At 44.7% G+C, this 23,945-nt stretch overlaps 1 protein-coding gene across 12 annotated transcripts in view; it reads left to right on the top strand.

Moving 5' to 3' along the window:
* GYG2 (glycogenin 2) overlaps positions 1-23,945 on the top strand; it is a 46,692-nt gene that overhangs the window by 816 nt on the left and 21,931 nt on the right. For 9 of the 12 annotated variants that reach the window (XR_008617959.1, XR_008617958.1, XR_008617960.1 and 6 more), the window contains exons 2-9: positions 438-563; positions 2,106-2,175; positions 4,097-4,238; positions 9,903-10,077; positions 11,567-11,729; positions 13,855-13,981; positions 15,633-15,855; positions 18,884-19,078. Coding sequence is in view for 9 of the 12 variants with exons in the window: in XM_028492493.2 (XP_028348294.1) it covers positions 438-563; positions 2,106-2,175; positions 4,097-4,238; positions 9,903-10,077; positions 11,567-11,729; positions 13,855-13,981; positions 15,633-15,855; positions 18,884-19,078 (1,221 nt within the window). In the remaining 3 variants the exon portion in view is untranslated. Of the gene's footprint in view, positions 1-27; positions 33-395; positions 564-2,011; positions 2,176-4,096; positions 4,239-9,902; positions 10,078-11,566; positions 11,730-13,854; positions 13,982-15,632; positions 15,856-18,883; positions 19,079-23,945 lie in introns of those variants that run through there. The other 3 variants (XM_028492495.2, XM_028492494.2, XM_055086293.1) reach the window with 3 other exon arrangements.

Genomic DNA, 23,945 nt, shown 5'->3' on the forward strand with positions numbered 1-23,945 from the left:
GGCCGGGCGGAGGCTCGGGGGGCGCAGAGGAGGTGCTGGCCCTCGGGAGGGGCGCGGAGGAGGTGCTGGGCCTGGGGAGGGGCGCGGAGGCGGCCCGGGCGCCCGGGGGGCCTGGGGGCGGAGCGGGGCGCGCGGGCTGCCCGAGCGCTGAGGAAGGGCACGGGTGGGGGCGCAGTGGTGGTCGCGGGGCGAAGCGTATCCTGCGGGGCGAGGGGCGCCGGGCCAGCCTGGGACACAGGCTGCCCGGGGCGCGGCGAGGCCGCTGGGGACACCCGGGCGGGCAGGGGCCGGGGGAAGACGCGGGGGAGGGCAGAGGCGGCCCCCGAGCGCGGAGGGGACGTGGGGAGACCGGGGGGGAGGGGCTGACCCGGGGGAGGGGCTGTAGGGCGGTGCTGCAGCCCCGGGACTCTGTCGGGAATGCCGAGCTGTCTCCGCAGGCCTGGAGCTCCGCGCGGGTCGCCTGGAGACGACGCCTCCGCCAGGCCCGGCTCGAGGCCGCCCCCGCGCCCAGGCGCACTTGGCCGCCCGGTGCCCACGGCGCGCTGGGCCTCAGACCATGCCGGGTGAGTCGGGAAGACCCCTCGTGCTCAGCCTTCCTGCTCTGCTGGCGCGGCTCGGATTGGCCCGCGCTGGGGGCACCCCCCGCTTTGCGCGCGCAAGGTCGCCCCCAACCCCTCAGCTCCCACGGTGCGCCTGCCCAGGGTCCCCCGGGGCTGGAGAGCTTGGTGTCCCTGGGGCAGGTGGAGATGGGGGCCTCAGCAGCTGGCAGGCGGGCGAGGTTTTGTTGGGTCAGGGGGCGCTGAGATTTGGTAATTTTCCTTCTGTAAAAAAGTAGCCCTTGGAGATTAAATGGGCTGGTTTGTTGGCCAGCGTGGAAACGCGTGGGCGTCTCACGGACGCGGAGACCCGTGGGAGTTCATGCCCCTATGGCTCTGGGAGCACGGAGCCTGTGGTTCCCCTCCCCCAGCCTCGCCCCTCGAGGTCAGGCTGGAGGCCGAACTGGTTATTCCGATAAAGATCCAGGGTTAATCCCGCAGCAGGCCGACCGTGGCCAGATGTTGGGACTTTGGCGAGCCCTGGCCCCCCAGGGCTGCAATTCGGTCCTGTCTGCCTTCTCTTGGGTCTGGGGGGGGACATCCGATTTGGACAGTAGACTTCCAAAGCTTAGAAACGTGATGATGGAGGAGTTCCCTGGCGGTCCAGTGGTTGGGAAGCACTCCGTGCTTCCAGTGCAGGGGGCACGGGTTCCATACCTGGTGGGAGAACTAACATCCCACATGCTGCGACATGGCCAAAAAAAAAAAAAAAAAAGCGTCCAAGAAATGTGATGATGAAACATAACCTCCACCCATGGGAAAGATGCCCGTCCTGTTTTTATCATGAAGACATCCCGTGCTTGCACCAGTCCGGGCCTGAACATGCATGAGCGCGTTTTTAAGAAAAAAAAAAAAAAATCTGGTTACTTTTTATTCAGAGGAGCGATTTGGTAATTCAGCGAGCGGTTTCCATGCTACTGTTCCTCCTCTGTGCCTTAGAGAGGAGAATTGTTGGGGCAGAAAAGGCAGATTTCCTGCCGTGTGCTGCGGTGTGCTGTCAGATTCTTCGCAGAGAAGCAGAAAAGTCTGTCTGTTCCAGGCGGCGGTTTGGAGCTCTGCAGAGTGAAAAACGCATTTTCTGCCAACCCGCTGGGGTCAATATAATGGTAGCATTCAGGAGGGACGTTCGGACACATCGGCCACGGAATGTGCTAGAAAGAGCCCATCTGGGTATTCAGCACTTTGCAGGGAACAAAAAACACCTTTGAGTAAAAGAGGGACAGAGAAGGAAACCGGGGTGTTATTTCGGGGGAGGGTCCGGGGGTTGGTTGTAAGGTGGGTGGGGTAGAGGAAGGCGAGGAAGAGTAGACATTTCTCCCAGACCCGTTATAAAACTGTCAGCCACCGCCGTCTTCAGGATGAACTCGATTTTGCAACACTTTTTTTTTTTTCCCCAACCTGGGGCTGGAGGACAGCCACCCGTTCTATTTCTGTTTTCCCACCCTGCACGCATGCCAAAAGTCCCCTCCCCTGCGCCCTGCCTGTTGGAAACTCAGCCTTTCAATGCAGGAGGCTTGGATAATTGCGGCGTGTTTTTTTGATGCCACGCCCAAACCTGACAGCTGGGAGTTTCTTAAAGGTAAGGTGGTGTTGGAATCTGCCGACTTGTCTATGAAGTTTTCAGCCTTTGTGACGTTAACATCCATCCACTGGTCTGCCTTTGCACTTAAGATGGAGATTTTATCCAGGCATGATTTTGCACCATTATGCGCCGGCCCCTTCGGGCCGGCCTTCGGAGTCATGTGTCTTTGACCTAGAACGTGAGGTTGAGTCTTGGGGTCGCTGGAGAAAGGGGGTCTTCTCTCCACTGGGGCTGTCTTGTCATCCTGTTAATAGAAGCCATAAATCCCTCCCCCTAGCAAAGGGAGAGTCCAGTAGTTCCGTAAAACCGTCTCTGCAGACCCAGCCCTGTCTGTCTCCTCCCCGAGAATCGGAAGCTCTGGACAGTTGCCCGTCGCTGCTGCCTGGTCCCACTGTAGCCCACCTGCCCCATGCCTCAGCCATCTGGGTCCCCAGAGACCTCCCAGATGATGTGGCTCTGTCTATAGATAGAGGTAGGTGATAGATATAGATAAATAGATAGGTAATAGGTGAATGATAAACAGTTGGCTAGACAGATATTAGATAATGATAGATGGATAGAAAAATGGGTGGATGGGTGGACAGCTAGATATCTTTTGGGCTGCAGACTTGAGTTCTGAGGTTTGCTGCCTTTAATACTCAGCCCACAGTGGAAATGCCAGGAATTCTCATTCCCTCTTAATCCAGGAAGAAACCCAACAATGTGTAGACAGGAGCTCGTTGGAACAGGTACTCTTGGGCGTTGACCCCAATGGAATGTCAAGGTTAAGATGCCAGCTCCAGGAAAACCGGCGCCAGAAGCTTGGGTCCTGGTGTTCTGTTTGGCGTGACGGGAAGACCGTCTGGTCTTTGAGAACTGAGCTCTGTGTGTGCCAGCCGTGGGCTGTGAATTTTAATTTCTGTCGACAGCAGGGGAGCCAAGGCCTGGATTTCTTGATCCCATTGTTTTCATCCTGGCAACCAGCTCCTGGGGGCCCCAGACTCACATTGTTTCAAAGTCCCCGTAAAAAAAAGTCAATACCACGAGTTCACACTTAGATTCAAAACTGCCATAGATCGGATTGGCCGTCTGAGTTTCTTCCTCTGCTGTGGAGATGTTAGGAAACTGAGAGCCTTTTGGTTAATGAGACAATGTATTTTCCCTTCTCCCATCTCCTCGGCCTGATAGATCCTTGAGTTGAAGTCTTTCCAGCAAGTGGGTCGTGTAGAATTTAATTAATGGCTTTGGCATTTCCTTCTGAGAGCCCAGTTCTTTTGAGCTGGGCGGGAGTTCTGATGGTAACTCAGATAATCCAAGCTTTGTTTCCACCTTTTGCTTTGTGTTTGCCCAAGACCCAAATATTTGGGGTGAGTTTTTGAGACTTGAATGCGGAATCGAATACGGGGTCTGAGCTATGCCCATTTGCCGTGTTGCAGCACCAGGAAGATTTTTTTTAATTGAAGTATAGACGATTTACAATGTTGGGTTGGTTTCAGGTGTACAGCAAAGTGATTCAGTTATACGTATATATCTATATTATTTCGACTCGTTTCCCTTATAGGTTATTACAAGATAATGAATATGATTCCCTGTGCAGTACAAGTAGGACCTCATGTTTATTTTATATACAGTCGTTTGTATCTGTTCATCTGAACCAGGGAATTTTAATCATCCTCTACTTGGCTTTGTCTCATGTTTAGGGTTTCCTCTTTTCCTGTGTGTGTGTGGTTTCTTTTCTTTTTTTTGTTTTGAAGATTTTTTTTTTTTGCTTTATTTTGAAACAAAAGGATGCATGTGAAATGTCCTTGATGTGTATTTTAGAACAGCAAAAAGTTATTCAGAGTCGTGAAGCTTGAGAGAGTTGGAGGTGACCGTCAGCCCCGCCGTCCCATGAGACCTGTTGGAAACATAACCCTGTTGTTTTTGTCCACGTCCACAGTGTCTGACCAGGCGTTTGTCACGCTGGCTACCAATGACGTCTACTGCCAGGGGGCCCTGGTGCTGGGGCAGTCACTGCGGGACCACAGGGCCACCAGGAGGCTGGTCGTGCTGGTCACCCCTCAGGTGTCCAACCTGCTCAGGTAAGACTCAGACACACACCTGGTCCTTCCTCCCGAAGAAGCAGGTCCTCCGCGCTGGAGCAGGTCCCAGCCATGGTTCATGAGCCTGGACCGCCGGCTGTCCTGGGGGGCCTCAGACACTGGCACGGTGCCCTCCAGTCGTTGTTAAAGGAGGATGCTCTGCCGGGTGTGTGGCCAGCTTCAGAATTCTTGTAGACAGCACTCTGTGTGGGTACCGTTTCTTGTCTCAACTACGGAAATTCAAATGCCAGTTTTTTTGGGGGGGAGTGGGGAACTTTGAGAAGCACCTGTCCTAAGCTAAGTTAAAGATTTTTTTTTTTACGTTTTTATTGAAACATAGTTGAATTACAATGTTGTATTATTTTCGGGTGTACAGGAAAGTGATTCAGTTATATGTACATACATATATATTCTTTTTCAGATTGTTTTCCCTTATAGATTATTACAGGATATTGAGTAGAGTTCCCTGTGCTGTACAGTAGGTCTTGGTTGGTTATCTATTTTATATATAGTCGTGTGTATCTCTTAATCCCCAATTCCCAATTTATCCCTCCCCCCTTTCTCCTTTGGTAACCATAAGTTTGTTTTCCATGTCTGTGAGTCTGGTTGTGTTTTGTAAATAAGTTCATTTGTATCATATTTTAGATTCCACGTATAAGTGCTATCGTATGATATATGTCTTTCTCTGACGTACTTCACTTAGCATGATCATCTCTAGGTCCATCCGTGTTGCTGCAAGTGGCATTATTTCATTCTTTTTTATGGCTGAGTAGTATTCCACTGTATACATGCACCACATCTTCTTTATCCATTCATCTGTCGACGGCCATTTAGGTAACTTCCATGTCTTGACTGCTGTGAACAGTGCTGCTGTGAACATCGGGGTGCATGTTTCTTTTTGAATTAGAGTTTTTTCGGGATATATGCCCAGGAGTGGGATTGCTGGATCATAAGGTAGCTCTATTTTTAGTTTTTTAAGAAACCTCCACACTGTTTTCCACAGTGGCTGGATGCAAGTTAAATTTTAAACTTAAATACTACATAGGACACTTTGCTGATAAAATTGAAAGTAGGAAATACTTGATCCTTCTAGGGAAATTCAGATGATCCACTGTGACACCAGAAGTACTGTGAACATTAAGATGCATGTGTATGTTCAAATTAGAATTATCATTTTTTCCAGATATATGCCCAGGAGTGGGATTGCTGGATCATAAGGTAGCTCTATTTTTAGTTTTTTAAGAAACCTCCACACTGTTTTCCACAGTGGCTGGATGCAAGTTAAATTTTAAACTTAAATACTACATAGGACACTTTGCTGATAAAATTGAAAGTAGGAAATACTTGATCCTTCTAGGGAAATTCAGATGATCCACTGTGACACCAGAAGAAGTGAAACCCTCCTGCTGACCAGTAACAGTGGGAGAAATGGAGAATGTTATCAAAGGCTTATCTGGGGGAAGGACCTGGGCCTGGGCAATTGTAAGGGATGTTCTGTAAAACTGGGTACAATAAATTAATTTCCATGCAAAAAGAACTCTCTGAGAGCCTAGGGGGAATAAAATGAATGTGTTCATTTATTTGAAGAGACTGTGCTAATCTTGATAACGGAAGCTTGATTTACAGCTCTGATTGTGTTTCCATATAGATGAGAAAAGCCCCCCAATACAGGTTATCAACAAGGCAACTCTAGCCCTGGAATAAAGACATAAATGATGCTGGATAAACAACAGGGTCCTACTGTATAGAACAGGGAACTATATTCAGTATCCTGTGATGAACCATCATGGAAAAGAATAAGAAAAAGAATGTATACATATGTATAACTGTGTCACTGCTGTACAGCAGAAACTAACACAACACTGTAAATCAACTGTACTTCAATAAAATAAAAAAGACAAAAAAGGAAAGAAATGATGCTTGCTGTGAGAAAGCAAGGATAGTTCATTGTATAAAAATCTATCATTGTAATTCATCACATCACTGTATCAGAGAAAGGCAATGATGTGATCCTTTTATATAAAAGTTGAACACATACCCACATGATTTCCAGATAGATTTTAAAGATAAAGGTAAAATTTAAAGCATAGGAAAATCTTAGAAGTCGAGACATAAAGCTTCTCAATCTTGGCATGACTGACATCTGGGGCTGGATGACCCTCGGATGAGGGGCGTCCTGTGCCCTGTGGGGTGCGGAGCAGCGTCCCTGGTCTCCACCCCCCCAGATGTCAGTAAGACCCCCCCCCCCGCCAACCCTCCTTGCCTTTGTGATAACAAAAAACGTCTCCAGACACTGACATAGATGATTGCTTCATGTGTCTGCCATTTTTAATTACACAAAACAAAGGGAACCAGAACTGCTGTATGTCAGGTGTATTTGTGTAAACGTAAAAGGTAAAACAAGCCAATTAGGGAGCCCATTTACAAAATTTATAACGAGGAGGGGGTGTTGTCCATAGAATAATGAAAGAACTCTTCCAAATGATAAGCAGAGATGCATGGATGGATGCAACCAGGGTAGACGGCATGACCAAGTGATACGTAGTTTGCCTTCACAGACATTAAAGTCATGTCACATCAAACAGCTCAGTGATATTTATGACCCGTCAGGCTGGCAAATGTCTTTTTAAACGTCGGTGTTTTGGGGGAGGCGTGCACAGACCTTAGTCATTGACATTAAGTGATGTCATTAGTCTTTAGCCATATTGGCTGTCACCCATTCTCCCAAAAGTGTTTCAAATGAATGGATACTCAAGGTGTATTTCTTCTTGTCTAAGATGATTCCTTCAGGCCCCAAAGAGAAAGAAAAGGGAAGAAAATACATTTGTGTGCAGCGGACGTTTCCCTGTGCCCGGGCCATTGGGTCTTCAGAGTCAGACCAAGGGCTGCAGTGGACCCAGCATTGGGAACGGTGACCCTGGGGGTAGCCACGCATCCTTGGGGGGACCTCTGTGTGGTCCCATCATCATCTCCTGAATCATGGTGTGTGTGGAACAGTTACATAGAACTGATAAAGCCAAAAAACAGACATGATTCTCTGCTAGATTCCTATCTCCTGAGTTGTCCAAAGCTGTCAACATTTTTTTCAGTCTTTCAGTCTACTCAAAATGAACTTTTAAAATATTCAGAGACAGTGTCACAGAAAGACTGGGAAAGGTTCACTGATGCAGACCTAGTTGCACTGTTACAGAACCAGTTATGTATTTTGCGGTCATTGGTAGGGTTGAGGAACGGTGCTCTATGATGCAGTCAGGACAGTAGGACATAAACAGTGACCTGTGACTCCAAATGACCAGGGGCTGGCGTTCAGGAGACTGCCATTCCTCCAGGCTGTGTGGTACATCCATGGTTGGGGTAGTCTTTCTGCAGGGAAAGGGACCCAGTAGCGTGTGCTTGTAGGTTCACACAAATTGCATTCTTGAAACTTATTTCTCCCTCCAGGAATTTAAGGAAGCAAGCAGAGCTGAACAAAAGCCTATAACGACATAGGTGCTATTTGTAGAAACGTAGAATGACATTTCTTGGCCCTCTACCTCCTTCTTTATACAATCATGAGGATGCCATAAATTCCATAAATAACTGGGTAAAAAGTAGGAGGAAATTGGTGATGACGTGGTATTTTTCTTAGAGAGTGTTACTTTGAGTATTATACTCAAAGAGTAATACTTAGAGAGTATTACTTAGAGTATTATTAGAGTATATGAGAGTAATACTTAGAGTATTACTTTGAATACTGTGCAACGTGAAAGCACAAATGTAGAGTAGAAGTGGAAAAGCTACTAAAGAATAGAAAAGATAGACCCAGAAGCTCCAACATCTGTCTAAGACTGGGAGTTTCAGAAAGGACAGAAGTGGAGAGAAGGGATTCAAGGAAATATTTCAGCTCTGAGGAAGGATTTTAGATTGTGGGTGTTCCCTGAGCTTTGAGCAGCATGAATGAAGGAAACCCAAGTGCTGATACAGAAGGTACCATTTCAGAGCACGAAGAATGAAGAAAAAGTACTAAATGCATTTCAGCTCTCAGCCTGGTTGAGACAGCTGTTGCCTCCAAGCTCTTAGACTAACTAATTTTGAAATGAAATTTCTGTATTCAGCTAAATGCAATTTGAAAGCAAAATCAAGATGTTTCAAATATGCAGAAGCTCAACAGTTTCACCCCTCAAGGGCCTTTGAGAAAAAATTACTTGAGGATATACTCAAGCACAATGGAATGTGAATCCAAGAAAGAAGAAATAGAATATAAGAAGCAGTGCAAAACAAATAAATGAGTAATATTGAGAGTTAATTGGGAATATGCACTGGTGAATAATTATGAAAATAATCTGGAATTAACAGTCCCCATGGGAGGTGGTTGGGGGATAAAAAAGAGGAGGGAGGTGGGTGAACATATGCTAATGTTCCTATCTTGTCTGGGGTGAAGTTATAGATGATAACTATTGTTACATTTGCTAGAAAATAGTGAGGTTAAATAGGTGCATTGAGGGTTTAAGGGTGGCAGCCACCAGGGGACTAGAAAGGGTATAAACAAAAAACACAAGGGGTAGAAAAAAATCGGAGCCTGTGCCCCGCAACGGAAGAGGCCACAACAGAGGGAGGCCCGCGTACCGCGAAAAAAAAAAAAAAAAAAAAAAAAAAAAAAAAAAAATCTAAACCAAGCAATGAAAAGTAGGAAAGAATTACAAAGAAGAAAGTACCTTTTTCAGTGTGTGATATTATGGAGTGCGTGATGTCTTGCTACTGGTGACATTAACCTTGGTCTCCTTTGGGGTATCTCTACTGTAAAATCATTATTTTTGTCTTTGTAATTGATGAATCTCTTGGGAGAGGTACTTTTAGACTATGAAAACATGCTGTTTCTCCTCAAAACCTTTACGCATTGCTTTTAGGGTTCAGTGAATTTTGTCTGCAACGGTTATCACTGTGATGTTCATCTAATGGTGATTTTTCTCTTTCCCTTGCTCCTTCTACATTTATTACTTGAAATTCTTCTGTGAGGAACAGCTACCCCTTTTACCCCATTTACTTATGTATTCAGTTGTGATATCAGTATGGACCCGTGAATATTCACTTTATACTTCAGGTTTGTTTCTGTTTTCTTGCCCAAATTGCGTCAGCTTTGGCTACTGGGAGTTCCTCCTGATTGACTTCCTGTATCCTTTTGACATGCCCCCATCCTTTTTCTAGCACTTGTAAAATTTTCTGTCATCGCAAAGATATTCCAGGCAATGATGAAGTAGAATTTAAGCGAAAAAAATTTTTAATGGAACAGAGGCACGTTTCATTTTGATGAACTGTACATTCTTTCAACATTTGAGCCTCAAACTTGTGCGCAACGAGCAATGTAGGTTTTGAATATGTAAAGTAAAAACTGATGGAGATCTTCTGTTGGTTTCTACCTACTCAGCCTTCCCTTCTCACTGCCCGTGCGCTTTGGAAAGAGAAAGTACCTTCCTAAGAGATGACCCGAATCAGTCTGTGTTGAGATGGTTTAATATGTCTTGCTTTTCACGTTTGCCTAAGTTGTAAGCATGAATGAAACGTGGGCAAAGCCACGAGACCCACATGGGGAAAATAAAGCCTGATATGAAGCCTGCAGCAGCAAGGGACAGCATGTCTCATGTTAGATGGTGGGCTGTTCTCCTAGGATTTGGCATGTCTTTACAGGGTGATCCTCTCGAGGGTGTTTGATGAGGTCATCGAGGTGAACCTGATAGACAGTGTGGACTACATCCACCTGGCCTTTCTGAAGAGACCTGAGCTTGGAGTCACCCTCACCAAGCTTCACTGTTGGACACTCACCCATTATAGCAAGTGCGTCTTCCTGGATGCAGATACCCTGGTGAGTACAAGGGAGGGTAAGGACCAGACCCTCCACTTGTTGAGGAACCCCCGACCAAGACCATGCCCCTCCCTCCTTAAGCAAGCTGCTACTAGCTCGTGCCGGTGGATGCCCACCAGGTAACGTCCATCACTATCACCAACATCATTTAGTCGATCAACATCAGATAGAACACACCTACTGCAGTAGACCCTGCTGAGTACACTGGGATACTTGAAGGCATGTTCCTTCCCTAGGAGGGGTTTGTAATCACATTATTTCATCTACACAAAGTAAAATATTAGAGAAATATTCTTCCGTGATTGTACCGTGAATTACAGAGTCCTGAAGGGATTGGTACACCTGGCTTCTTAAGCTGTGGCATCCCCAATGGTCATTTGGGGTAGTTACCTTTGGTGTAGGAGCCCAGGATGGGCACTTTCATAAACAGCCATTGGAAAGTTGAAATGTAAGATGAGGTTGGAGTGTCAGAGATACATTCGAGGTTGTCTTGGTTGTGCAAAAGCAGCTCTGTAGGAAAACAGGGGTGCAGAGGGAAATAATAAGTGCATAATCAGAGTAATTTCTTTCCCACACGGCACAATTCAGAAAGCCAGTAGGTGTTGGAGAGAACTGCTGTTTGGCGGTCAAGCTCTCGAAGACAGTGGGTTATATGATATTGACTTGCAAACTTCTATGTTTATGGATTTCCAGTCTTGTAGGTCACATTTGCTAGATGAAAGAGAATATATACAATTAAGAGCATTCCATGGAGGATCTTAAGAACCTCGAGATGATAATTGCATTTCAGTGACGGTGTTACTTCAAACCCTTGAAATAAACCAGGGAGCAATCTTACACACACACACTCTTCTCATTTGATTGTAAGTCTAAAAGAAGAGAGTCAGTCAAAAAATTGGGTTTAAGTTTCCCATCACTGAACGTTGTCTGGCCTATTGTGAAGTTCCCGTTGCATTTCTCACTTGTGTCCCAGAGGTTAAGAGAAGTGTCGCTGTTACTGAGTCCAAGCTTGTACTCTGCTCACCACACGACACAGGCCAGTAGATCGAGAGACGAGGTGTTGGAGCAAGGAATAGTGACTTTATTCGGAGAGCCAGCAGACCGGGAAGATGGTGGACTCGTGTCCCAAAGACCCTTCTTCCCTGAGTTAGGAGTCAAGCTTCTTTAATACTAAAAGGGAGGGGCTGCAGTCCTGCTTCCGGTCAGAATTTCTTCCTTCTTGCAGCCATTCACAGGTGGGCCTGAGGAGGTGTTCCTGTGAGCGAAACAGAGGTATTTTAGCTTAACACTCATTGCACCGGAGGCAGGGTTCCCAGAGATGGGCCATTATGTATTGTTTAAGCTTATGGGCAACATCCCTTTGGTGATTAACTTGTAGCAAAAGCAATAGAATACAAAGGTTAAAGTAAAAGAAACAGGTCCAATACGGAGTCAGATTGGTTCTTCCCTATGAGATCGTACGGGTCCCCCATGCTCTGTTGCTCCACAGGTGCTGTCCAATATCGATGAGCTGTTCAATAGGAGAGAGTTTTCTGCGGCCCCGGATCCCGGATGGCCGGATTGCTTCAATAGCGGGGTATTTGTCTTCCAACCTTCCCTGGAGACGCATGGCCTCTTGCTGCAGCATGCCACCGACCACGGCAGCTTTGACGGTAGGTGAAGGGAAGCTGGACATTTGTGGAAGAGAATGGGGCCTGAACCTATCCCTCTGTCCCACTGGCACCTAGTCCCCACCGCCCCATATCTGTGAGCAGCAAGTTAAAGATGGGAATTGAAGAACAAGTCCAGGAAGAGAAGAAGATGTAAGTAAGTAAATACACAGTAGAGAGAACCGTTGAAAATATCTTCAATGGGTAGAAGGAAGAACTCCCCAGTCCTGATCACATAGGATGGGTAGACAAGCTTTCTTTAAAGGGCCCGATAGGGGACATCCCTGGTGGTCCCGTGGTTAGGGCTCCGGACTTCCACTTTGGGGGCCACGGGTTCCATCCCTGGCTGGGGAACTACGATCCCGCAAACCTCGCGGCGCGGCCAAAATAAAATAAAAAAGGACCAGATAATTAATGTTTTCAGCATCGTGGGACATACCATCTCTGTGACAGATATTTATCCCTGTAGTTGTAGAGTGAAATCAGCCATTGACAGGACTTAAAAGAGGGTGGATGTGTTCCAGTAAAACTTTATTTACAAAAATGGGTGCAAGCCTTCGTTGGCCAACCCCGATATAGAATAAAGGGGAGGATTAACTGAAACCAGACACTTGCCTGAACAGACATTAGTAGATGGGAAAAATACTAGAATTTTTGTAACATGAAAGAAAATGGTAGACTATTGAAAAATTGGAATGTAGATTGGTGCAGGCACTGTGGAAAACAGGATGGAGGTTCCTCAGAAAACTAAAACTAGAACTGCCATATGATCTAGCAATTCCACTTCTGGACGTATATCCAAAAATACCCAGAAACGCTAATTTGTAAAGACATGTGCACCCTAGTGTTCATAGCAACACTATTTACAGTAGTCAAGCTATTGAAGCAACATCAATGTCCACAGATGAGTGGATAAAAAAGATATGGCATATACACAATGGAATATTACTCAGCCATGAAAAAGAATGAAATATTGCCATTTGCAGCAACATGGATGGACTTGGAGGGCATGACGCTAAATGAAATAAGTCAGACAGAGAAAGACAAATACTGTATGCTGTATGGTATCACTTATATGTGGATCTAAAAAATACAACAAACTGGTGAATATAACAAAAAAGAAGCAGACTCACAAATACAGAGAGCAAACGAGTGGTTATCAGTGGTGATGGGGGTGCAAAATAGGGATAGGGGATTAAGAGGTACAAACTATTAGGTAGAAAATAAGCTACGGGAATATATTGTACAACACTGGGAACAGAGCCAAGATTTTATAATGATTATAAATGGAGTATAATGTCTAAAAAATTGTGAATCACTATATTATACACCTATAACTTACGTACTATTGTACAGCAGCTATACCTCAATAAAAACATAACAATAAACATTGATAGGAAAAAAAAGAAAAATTCCTGGACGAGGTAACAAAGTTGCAAAAATGATGGGAAAAGCGATTGTCGATACCAGATAGAATTCCCTGGGGAGGAGTGGAGAATTTTGGAGACAATGTGCGATTTTATTATTAATTGTTTGCACCATTGGTGGCGAATTCTGGAGAGAGTATGCACTTTTTATTTTTATTTCATTTTATTTTCTTTTTTTGGCTGCTTTGGGTCTTAGTTGTGGCATGCAGGAACTTTCGTTGAGGTGTGGGCTCTTCTTTGTGACACACGGGCTTCTCTCTAGTTGTGGCGTTTGGGTTTGTTTTTCCTCTCTCTAACTGTGGTGTGCAGGGTCCAGAGCACACGAGCTCTGTAGTTTGCAGCACATGGGCTCTCTCGTTGAGGTGTGCGAACTCAGTAGTTGTAGCGCGTGGGCTTAGTTGCCGCGTGGCATGTGGGATCTTGGTTCCCGGACAGGGATCATACCCGCATCCCCTGCATTGGAAGGCAGATTCTTTACCACTGGACCACCCGGGAAGTCCCGAGACCATGCACTTTTTAAAGGAATGGTGTGGGTTATCAGTCACTTTCGAGACAAAGACCATGTTTTAGTGGGTTGAGAGAGGAAATGTAATTTGTGCGCTGGGATACCAGTGTTTTTCCATTATGTCTTCAAACGTGTTGCATTCTCTTGGTGCACTGTACCATTCTTTATTAACTTTGGCTGTTTGTTAACTCTCTAGGGGCAGACCAAGGCTTGTTGAACAGTTTCTTCAGTAGCTGGTCCACAGCAGACATCCAGAAACACTTGCCGTTCATTTATAACTTGAGTAGCAACACGGCATACACCTACAGCCCTGCTTTCAAACAGTAAGTTTCATGCCAAGCCTAATTCTTCTACACCTGGGCAACCATCCTCTCTCGGAATCTAATATCACCTTTTGGCATTTTGAAGGAAAAAAAAAAAAAAAACCAGATCATCCTTCTGCTTGCTTATTTATTGCTTTACGTGATAGGTAATCAAGGCAGCTAGGCTTAATGAGAGTGGTTCCCAAAGTGTTGCCCAGGGAACCCCCAGGGGTTCCCCACCCCTCTTTCAAGAGTCTTTGAAATCAAAGTGACTTTTAAAAAATTAATTCTAAGATGTCATTTTCATCTTTTCACTCCTGTTTTCTCATAATTGTACAGTGGGATTTTACAGACACGCCATGACATGATGTGATAAAAAGCATTGCACTGAATGCAGGTGCAGACATGAGAAACCAACCGTCTCCTCGTAAAATAGTCAGTGATAAAAAGCATTGCACTGAACGCAGGTGCAGATATGAGAAACCAACCGTCTCCTCGTAAAATAGTCAGCGTCACTCTTTTTACACATTTTTTAAAATATAGTTATATAGAGAGTTATATTTTATGAAAAGATACGAAAGATGTGACATTTTAAGCGTTTTAAAAAAATATAGTTATATATAGTTATATCTTATGAAGAGATATGAAAGGTCACTTTTTACACATTTAAAAAATATAGTTATAATTACATTTTTATGAAAAAATATGAAAGATGTCACTTTTTACACATTTAAAAGATATATAGTAATATATAGTTATAGTTACACTTTATGAAAAGATATAAAAGTTATGTTAACATATAATGGGCCCATGGTTTTTTAATGAGTTGGTACATGGGTTTTCTAATTTCTCAGTTTTAACTTCTGTTGCGGTGAATATGGACAGATAAAATCCACGTGAACAAACATCTTTTGTTCGTCTGTGATTTGTAAGAATGTCAAGAGGTCCTAGAACCAAAACGTGTGAGATCCACTACTCTAGGGGACATTGTTATAAGTGAAAATGGAAAATCTGAGAAGATTTTGAGCGTGCTTTTTTAATAGGGGCCACACTGCCCCCAACGAGGCAGACACTGGTTTGTGGGGCTTAAAGCCATCATATCCTTTTTAATGTAAAAAGCACAGCTGTACCTACAGAACGTAGATATACAGGGCAAATATGATATTAAAATTTCATACGAAAGCAATTAAGAAAAAAATGTTTAAAAAGTTTCGAGGTTGGTGGGAGTGGTGATAATGAAAGAAAAAAAAAGGTCGAGGGGAAAATTCACCATCTTGTACAAGAAGCCAGTTTTCTGGTCTGCAGCTTGCGTCATCTACTATAAAATCAACTTTTTAAAGTTTTTTATCGTCTTCAGGATAAGATGATTTGGGCTGTGGTACTGCCTATCTTTCTAAAAGACTCCTGATTTCTTCTTCCCGTTTTGGGGAACATCTCAAGTGGGTTATGATTATGTTTCTTGTCTGTAGAAAATGAAAGGCTGCAAATGTGGATTGATGAAGCAGTTATTTTTACTGCAAGTCAAGGTGGTTGTTAATGACAGGATCGTCCGTAACTCGTTGAGATGCATCTTTACGTCCCGCTGTCTGTGATGAGTCCTGTGGTTGTCACAGGCTCTCTGTGTGTGGTCACTTCCAAGAGGAAGGCAGGATGCTTTGTGTTTCCTCCTCAGATTCGGCTCGAGTGTGAAGGTGGTCCACTTTTTGGGGTCCACGAAACCTTGGAACTACACGTACAATCCCCAGACGGGCTCTGTTTTGGAGGAGGGCTCTGGGTCTGTCAACCAGCATCAGACGTCCTTCCTTAACCTCTGGTGGGGGATTTACCACCGCAGCATTCTGCCTCTTTATGAAAATATCCGACACGAGGACGAACAGACATCTCCAGGACACACAGTAAGCACACAATTCCCTTGACATCCAAGAGTTCAGACCAGGGATAAACTCTCCGTGATCCACACCTGTGGGTTTTCTTCAAATACACGTTCCTCCCTCTTTTTTTGTAGTCTCTTCTCATTCTTTTTTATAAGTGGTTTTATTCTTTTTAAAATTAATTAATTAATTAATTACTTTTTGGCTGGGTTGGGTCTTTGTTGCTGCGCGCGGGCTTTCTCTAGTTGCGGCGAGCGGGGGCTGCTCTTCATTGTGGTGCGCAGGCTTCTCATTGCGGTGGCTTCTCTTGTTGCAGAGCACAGGCTCTAGGCGCGCAGGCTTCAGTAGTTGTGGTGCCCGGGCTCAGTAGTTGTGGCGCACGGGCTTAGCTGCTCTGCGGCATGTGGGCTCTTCCTGGACCAGGGCTCGAACCCGTGTCCCCTGCGTTGGCAGGTGGATTCTTAACCACTGCGCCACCAGGGAAGCCCCTCTTCTCATTTTTTATGTTTTAGGAAAGACAGATTTAGGATATCTTTAGCAATTATCAAGTTATATTTTTTAAATTTATTTATTTTTAAAATGTCACTTTTCATTCCAAATTCTTTGTTTTTTTTGGCTTACAGGATCTTAGTTCCCTGACCAGGGATTGAACCCACCCCCTCAGCAGTGAAAGTGCAGAGTCCTAACCACTGGACCGCCAGGGAATTCCTAACCAAGTTACATATTTAAAAAATTCTGTCAAGGCCTACATTAATGAAAGAAATAAGGTTTTTAAAAAGTTCCATGTGTATAGACATGTTCATTAAAAAAGGACGGAATTAGAAGATATTAAATAATGTTGATACACACCAGGAAGGGATCAGGCAAGGAAAGATACGTCATTTCATCGCAAGAAAGAAAGACCATAGTTGGAAGTTAATGACCAGCCAAACTTTAGGTCTTGTGCTAGTTTTCCGTCTGTATCCACATCCTATATTTCATGCAGGAGGATGCCGGAAGAGGCAGGCAACATTTTTTTTTTTTTGGTGTAAAACCGTGAATGTTTCATGAGCAGAATTGCTGCTGTGATTTACAGGGCTGTTGCATAAATAATTATTTAAATTAGCCGCCTTCATCAGGGAAAGAGCCACTCACAGATTAAGTGGCTAAAGATGATTGATTACAAATGTCTGGAGGGGGCATTTTCCACTTTCCATCCTCGATTGAAGTAGCAATCGGAGGAGGTTTCTTTCTTTTTTTTTTTTTTTAATTTATTTTATTTTTATTTTTGGCTGCATTGGGTCTTCATTGCTGTGTGCAAGCTTTCTCTAGTTGTGGCGAGCGGGGGCTACTCTTTGTTGCGGTGCGCGGGCTTCTCATGGCGGTGGCTTCTCTGGCTGCGGAGCACGGGCTCTAGGCGCGTGGGCTTCAGTAGTTGTGGCTCGCGGGCGAAATAAGGTTTTTAAAAAGTTCCATGTGTATAGACATGTTCATTAAAAAAGGACGGAATTAGAAGATATTAAATAATGTTGATACACACCAGGAAGGGATCAGGCAAGGAAAGATACGTCATTTCATCGCAAGAAAGAAAGACCATAGTTGGAAGTTAATGACCAGCCAAACTTTAGGTCTTGTGCTAGTTTTCCGTCTGTATCCACATCCTATATTTCATGCAGGAGGATGCCGGAAGAGGCAGGCAACATTTTTTTTTTTTTGGTGTAAAACCGTGAATGTTTCATGAGCAGAATTGCTGCTGTGATTTACAGGGCTGTTGCATAAATAATTATTTAAATTAGCCGCCTTCATCAGGGAAAGAGCCACTCACAGATTAAGTGGCTAAAGATGATTGATTACAAATGTCTGGAGGGGGCATTTTCCACTTTCCATCCTCGATTGAAGTAGCAATCGGAGGAGGTTTCTTTCTTTTTTTTTTTTTTAATTTATTTTATTTTTATTTTTGGCTGCATTGGGTCTTCATTGCTGTGTGCAAGCTTTCTCTAGTTGTGGCGAGCGGGGGCTACTCTTTGTTGCGGTGCGCGGGCTTCTCATGGCGGTGGCTTCTCTGGCTGCGGAGCACGGGCTCTAGGCGCGTGGGCTTCAGTAGTTGTGGCTCGCGGGCTCTAGAGCGCAGGCTCAGTAGTTGTGGCACATGGGCTTACTTGCTCTATGGCATGTGGGATCTTCCCAGACCAGGGCTCGAACCCGTGTCCCCTGCACTGGCAGGCGGATTCTTAACCACTGCGCCACCAGGGAAGCCCCATTTGATTTTTTATAACTGTAACCCTACGTGCTCTCCATAGTAGAGTTTCTGCAGTGAATTTTTTTTTTTTTTTTTTTGGCTGTGGCTGGTCTTAGTGCGGCCCGTGGGATCTTTACTTGTGGCACTCGGACTTCTTAATTGTGGCATGCGGACTCTTAGTTGCGGCATGCGTGCAGGATCTAGTTCCCTGACCAGGGATCGAACCCGGGCCCCCTTCATTGTGAGCGCAGAATTTTACCCACTGGACCACCAGGGAAGTCCCTCTGCGGTAGACTTAACAGGGAGGCACCTGCCTTGCCAAAGACCTTTTAAAATAAGGTCCCAGGAAGTTTTATTTCCTGGTCAGTTTCTGACGAGTGCATGTATTGGTACAATGGAGTCCAGTGTCTGCAGATGCTTACGTTGGGATCTTGAAACCAATTCATATTTTAGCGTTTTTACTATGGTTTCTGTTTGGTGCAGCCGGGTGCTGCTTTTCAAGAGAACTAAAGCTTTCTCTGACCATGGGACACGGGTGAGTAGGAGTTTATTCAGACTCTTGATAGGAAGTTGCTGTTCTTTTCTGCAAAGCAGTATGCTAGGTACTGGGTTGGATATGAAGGAAAATAAGACAAAGTCAGGTGGTTCTAAGGAGTGAAACGTGGAGAGCAGTCTAGGGACCCTGTGCCTTGGGGCCCTTCTCACCTGGAGCGGTAGTGTGAACGCGGATGTTGGCACTGGGGACCACTGGCCACACCGGGGAGGGGAATGGGCAGCAGGCGATTGGCAGATGAGTCAGGAGGACCTTGCTAAGCGTGAACACCTTTTCTGCAGGCTCACCTCGGGGGCCCTGGGGTGCCTTGTTCAAGTTCAGCGCCCACTGCTGAGGGGTCGTGTGCAAATGCTGTGCCCCGCTCCACGGAGCCCTGTACCAACTGGGCGGAGGGGCCCCGCCAGCCTTGGCCTGAGAGGACCATGGTGGTGGTGGAGGAGACCCCCGCTTCGCCTGACGCATGCCCTGTGGAAGATGTAAGTACGTGCTCTTTGCATCGGTGCGATGGGGACACAGACGCTGGTTCCCCCGCGAGATGAAGCAGAGAGGATGCTCCCCGGGCTCCTGGGGAGGGGCTGGGGGGACGGGAGGAGCCTGTCTTCAGTTTGCTCTGTGGTATTAGGGCCTCCTGAGTTTCTTTAGAGAAAATGGCAAAATTGCACGCCACGGTAAAGCCAATGACAGCCACGTCCTAATCCCTGGACCCTGGAAATGCTGCCTTCTATGTAAACGGGGTCTTTGCAGGCGGGATTGAGTTCAGGACCTTGACATGGGGACGTGGTCCTGGATTATCTGGGGGGGGACACAGTGTCGTCACAAGGGTTCTCCTAAGAGGGAGGCGAAAGGAAGCTTGATGAGATGGGATAGAAGCAGAAGTGAGACGGGGAGCAATGTGAAGATGCTGAGCTTCTGGCTTTGAAGATGTACAGGAGCCAAGGGACACAGGTGCCTCTGTGAGCTGGAAAAGGCAAAGAAATGGGTCATTGGCTAGAACCTCCAGAAGGAACTCAGCCTTGCCGAGGACACCTGCCCAGTGAGACCCAGCGTGGACTTCTGACCTCCAGAACTGTTAACATCATCGGTCTGCATTGGTTTTTTTTGTTTTGTGTTTTACACTTCTTGAAGGTTGATTCTTTGCCAGGTGCAGTCCTAAGCACTGTATGGTATACTGTTCCTGTTAAAAAGCACAAGAGCACTATTCTTGTGTCCATTTTTTAAAACTAATTTTTTGGAGAGTTGCTTTACAATATAGTGTGAGTTTCTGCTGTACAGCTAAGTGAATCAACTCTACGTATACATCTATCCCCTCTTTTTTGGACTCCCTTCCCATTTAGGTCACCACAGAGCGTTGAGTAGAGTTCCCTGTGCTATACAGTAGGTTCTCATTACTTAACTATTTTATACATAGTAGTATATGTATGTCCATCCCAATCTCCCAATTCACCCCACCCCACCTTCCCTCCCCCCACCCCCCCGGTAACCATAAGTTTGTTCTCTACCTCTGTGTCTCTGTTTCTGCTTTGCAAATAAGTTCATCTGTATCATTTTTCTAGATTCCACATAGAAGCGATATTATACGACATTTGATTCTCTTTTTCTGACTTACTTCACTCTGTATGACAGTCTCTAGGTCCATCCACGTCTCTGCAAATGGCACTATTTCGTTCATTTTTATGCCTGCGTAATATTCCATTGTATAGATGTACCTCATCTTCTTTATCCGTTCCTCTGTTGATGGATATTTAGGTTGCTTCCATTTCCTGGCTACTGTAAACAGTGCTGCAGTGAACATAGGGGTGCATGTGTCTTTTCTAATTATGGTCCTCTCCGGGTTTATGCCCAGGAGTGGGCTTGCTGGGTCATATGGTAGCTCTGCTGTTAGTTTTTTGAGGAACCTCCATCGTGTTCTCCACAGTGGCTCTACCAGTTGACATTCCTACCAACAGTGCAGGAGGGTTTCCTTTTCTCCACATGCTTGCCAGTATTTATTGTTTGTACATTTTTTGATGATGGCATTGTTTTAAGCCACCTAGTTTGTGGTCCTGTGTCACGGCAGCCACAGAAAACTAATAACGTGAAGAACAGATGTTCAGTCTCCTCCAGATATGAGTGGCGTCCCCAGATTTCCAGGTTCAAAGGGCAGTGCTTTCATCCTCCTCCAAGCCACCTGCCAGCAACGCACCTTTGCGTCCTGAGAGGTTGCAGTTAAACCCCCAGCTTGAAGAGGACTTGGATACATTCATGTGGACCCATTTGGTCACTTCTAGTGAGGCTGGATCTGCAGAAATTCTTCCCGCAGAGACGAAAAATAAAAGCGCACTTTATTTGCAAACCAGTAAGGCTAAATCAGGCTGCTGTTTATCCATCCCCGATTTCTGGGAAATAGGTGAGTTGAATGTCTGGCGATGAAAGAGTTCCCATTTTAAATCCTCACATTCAAAGTCATTTTAAGTCCCTTCATATCTCACAATTAACATGAGTTCATTGCTGGGGTTGGATTTGGGGACTGGATGGAAGGGAAGTTGTCCTTTTATGGGTATTTCGAATAGAGATGTTTCTTGATGATTATAAACAGTTGATGGATAAATTTTAGCAAACATTTTTGTGGAAGGCACCCTACACTTTAATGTGGAATCAATTATGTCCAGGCAACTTCCATGCAGTAATAATTTTTCAGTTGTGATTTCATAGCCATCCAAACCAATTGAAAAAGCTCTAGGTTTGGACTGTGGAAGTGGTCGAAAGTGAGCGTTTCCTAGTTTTTTTATTCCTTCTCCTGTACCGTGAGGTCCCCATTGCCTGGCTCTGGCCCCAGGAAGTGCCTTCTGTGAGTTAAATAAAGAGCATCTGCTGCTTCCAGGAATGTGTAGTCTGTCATGAAGCTCTTACATTACGTGGAAAAACAGCTTCCTGTCCTGCTAGGAGGAGGCGTGCCTGTGATGGGACATTTTAAAATAGAAGTAGAGTTGATTTACAATATTGTGTTAGTCTCAGGTGTCCAGCAAAGTGCGTCAGTTATTTTTTTCAGATTGTATTGCATTATCGGTTATTACAAGATATTGAATTTAATGCCCTGTGCTATACAGTAGGTCCTTTGTGCCGGGATTTTTGAGAAGAGTCCGCATTCCCATTAGGTGTTTGACACTTAGAGTCTGTGGAGTATCTCTCAGAAAACTCTTTCCAACTGTGATGGTTAATTTTAGGGGTCAAGTTGACCGGAGAAAGGGCTGAGTGGTGAAACACATTATTTCAGGATGTGTTTCTGGAAGAGATTAGCATTTAAGAAAATCTCTATTGATTGACTATCTTATGATGAGCATGTGTCTCTAAAAATGAGAAGGTCATTGCCCTTCTATAAGGGAGGGGTGCTTTTTTGCAGTGTGTGTGTGTATATGTCGTTATTTTACACTCCCAGGCCATCCTTGCAACTAATTATGTAGCATTGCTGCCACCTACCGGCCATCCATTGAATGGTTCACTCTGGGTTCTTTATTTTGGGGATTTGGAACCAGTCCAAAAAACCAAAACGATTATTTTCATAAATTCCTGTAACTGCGGAAGAGCTGGGTGTCTGGATCTGGGATCCTTATTCCAGATAGCAGCCTTTGGTATAGTCATGGCAGTGTCGAGGAGAAGGTCTCCGTTTTCAAAAGTTGAATATCTCATTTATTTCCCATATAAAAGCATGTGTTAGATAAATATTTTTGCAGTTTGTTATCTTCTCAGCCAAGTGTCCTGTCCTGCAGCCTCTTGGGTCGGGAAATGCAGTTAGTGGAAAGATTAGGGATGCCTTTCCTTGTTGTTTTGAAGTTATTGGTTGTTTTTGCTATGGTTAATTTCTAAATGGTATCCTTGCATGAAAAGAAGTACCTAGTTTAGACCAATTTGTTAATGTTTCCTATAAGAGTAGTGGGTTTTGTTTACCTTTTAGGAAATCTGTCTCTAAATCAGGGTCATAAAGCTAATCACCTCTGACGTCTTACGGATTTTTTATTCTTTTTACTTTTTACATTAAAGTATATAATTGATCTGGAATTGATGTTATGTGATGAATGAGTTTGGGGTCCACATACATCGCTGTTATGTGTGGATCTGTAATGAACTCAGCATGGTTTGCAGTCAAAACTATTACGTCTCCACTGCTTTGTCATGTCTCCTTGGCCGTCAGTCAGATACTCACACGTTATTAGGTGGATCTATTTTTGGAGTCTCTAATCCTTTGGGTTTTTTCCCCTCCCTTGGGAAATGGTATATACGTATATTTTTTAAATTGAAGTATAGTTGATTTACAGTGTTGTGTTGGTTTCAGGTGTACAACAGAGTGATTCAGTCATATATATATATATGTATATACTTTTTCAGGTTCATTTCCATTATAGGTTATCATAAGATAATGAATATAGCTTCCTGTGCTAAACAGTAGGTCTTTGTTTATCTATTTTATATATAGTAATGTGTGTCTGCTAATCCCAAACTCTTAATTTATTCCCCCCCTTCCCCTTTGGTAACCATACGTTTGTTTTCTATGCCTGTGAGTCTGTTTCTGTTTTGTAAATAAGCTCATTTGTACCATTTTTTTAGATTCTGCATATAAGTGATATCATATGGTATTTGTCTTTCTCTGTCTGACTTACTTCACTCAGTATGACACTCTCTAGTTGCATCCATGTTGCTGCAAATGGCGTTATTTCATTCTTTTTTATGGCTGAGTAGTATTCCATTGTATATATATGTACCACGTCTTCTTTATCCATTCATCTGTCGATGGACAGTTAGGCTGCTTCCATGTCTTGTGAATAGTGCTGCTATGAACATGGGGGTGCCTGTGTCTTTTCAAATTAGAGTTTTCATCTTTTCTGGATACATGCCCAGGAGTGGAATTGCTGGATCATATGGTAACTCTGTTTTTAGTTTCTTAAGGAATCTCCATCCTCTTCTCTGTAGTGGCTGCACCAATTTACATTCCCACCAAGGGTATGGAATTCTTACTTGGCAATTACCTTACAATGACACTCAGAAGACTTTTCAAAATCATCTGACTTCCATTATTTCTCCAAGAATTCATCTTCCAGTCTTATGTTTATACATTTGAAGGTCATATGTCTTTTTGGTCCGGCTGCTTTTAACATCTTTATCCTAGGCTCTGGTTTTTATCATAATGACTTAATTATTATTTATTATCACTTGAATTTACCCTATTTGGGTTTGTAGCACTTTTTTTTTTTTTTTTGTGGCATGCGGGCCTCTCACTGTTGTGGCCTCTTCCGTTGCGGAGCACAGGCTCCGGACGCGCAGGCTCAGCGGCCACGGCTCACGGGCCCAGCCGCTCCGCGGCACGTGGGA

The sequence above is a fragment of the Physeter macrocephalus genome, chromosome 7 (assembly GCF_002837175.3).
Source record: "Physeter macrocephalus isolate SW-GA chromosome 7, ASM283717v5, whole genome shotgun sequence".
In the NCBI taxonomy this organism is placed as follows: Eukaryota; Metazoa; Chordata; class Mammalia; order Artiodactyla; family Physeteridae; genus Physeter; species Physeter macrocephalus.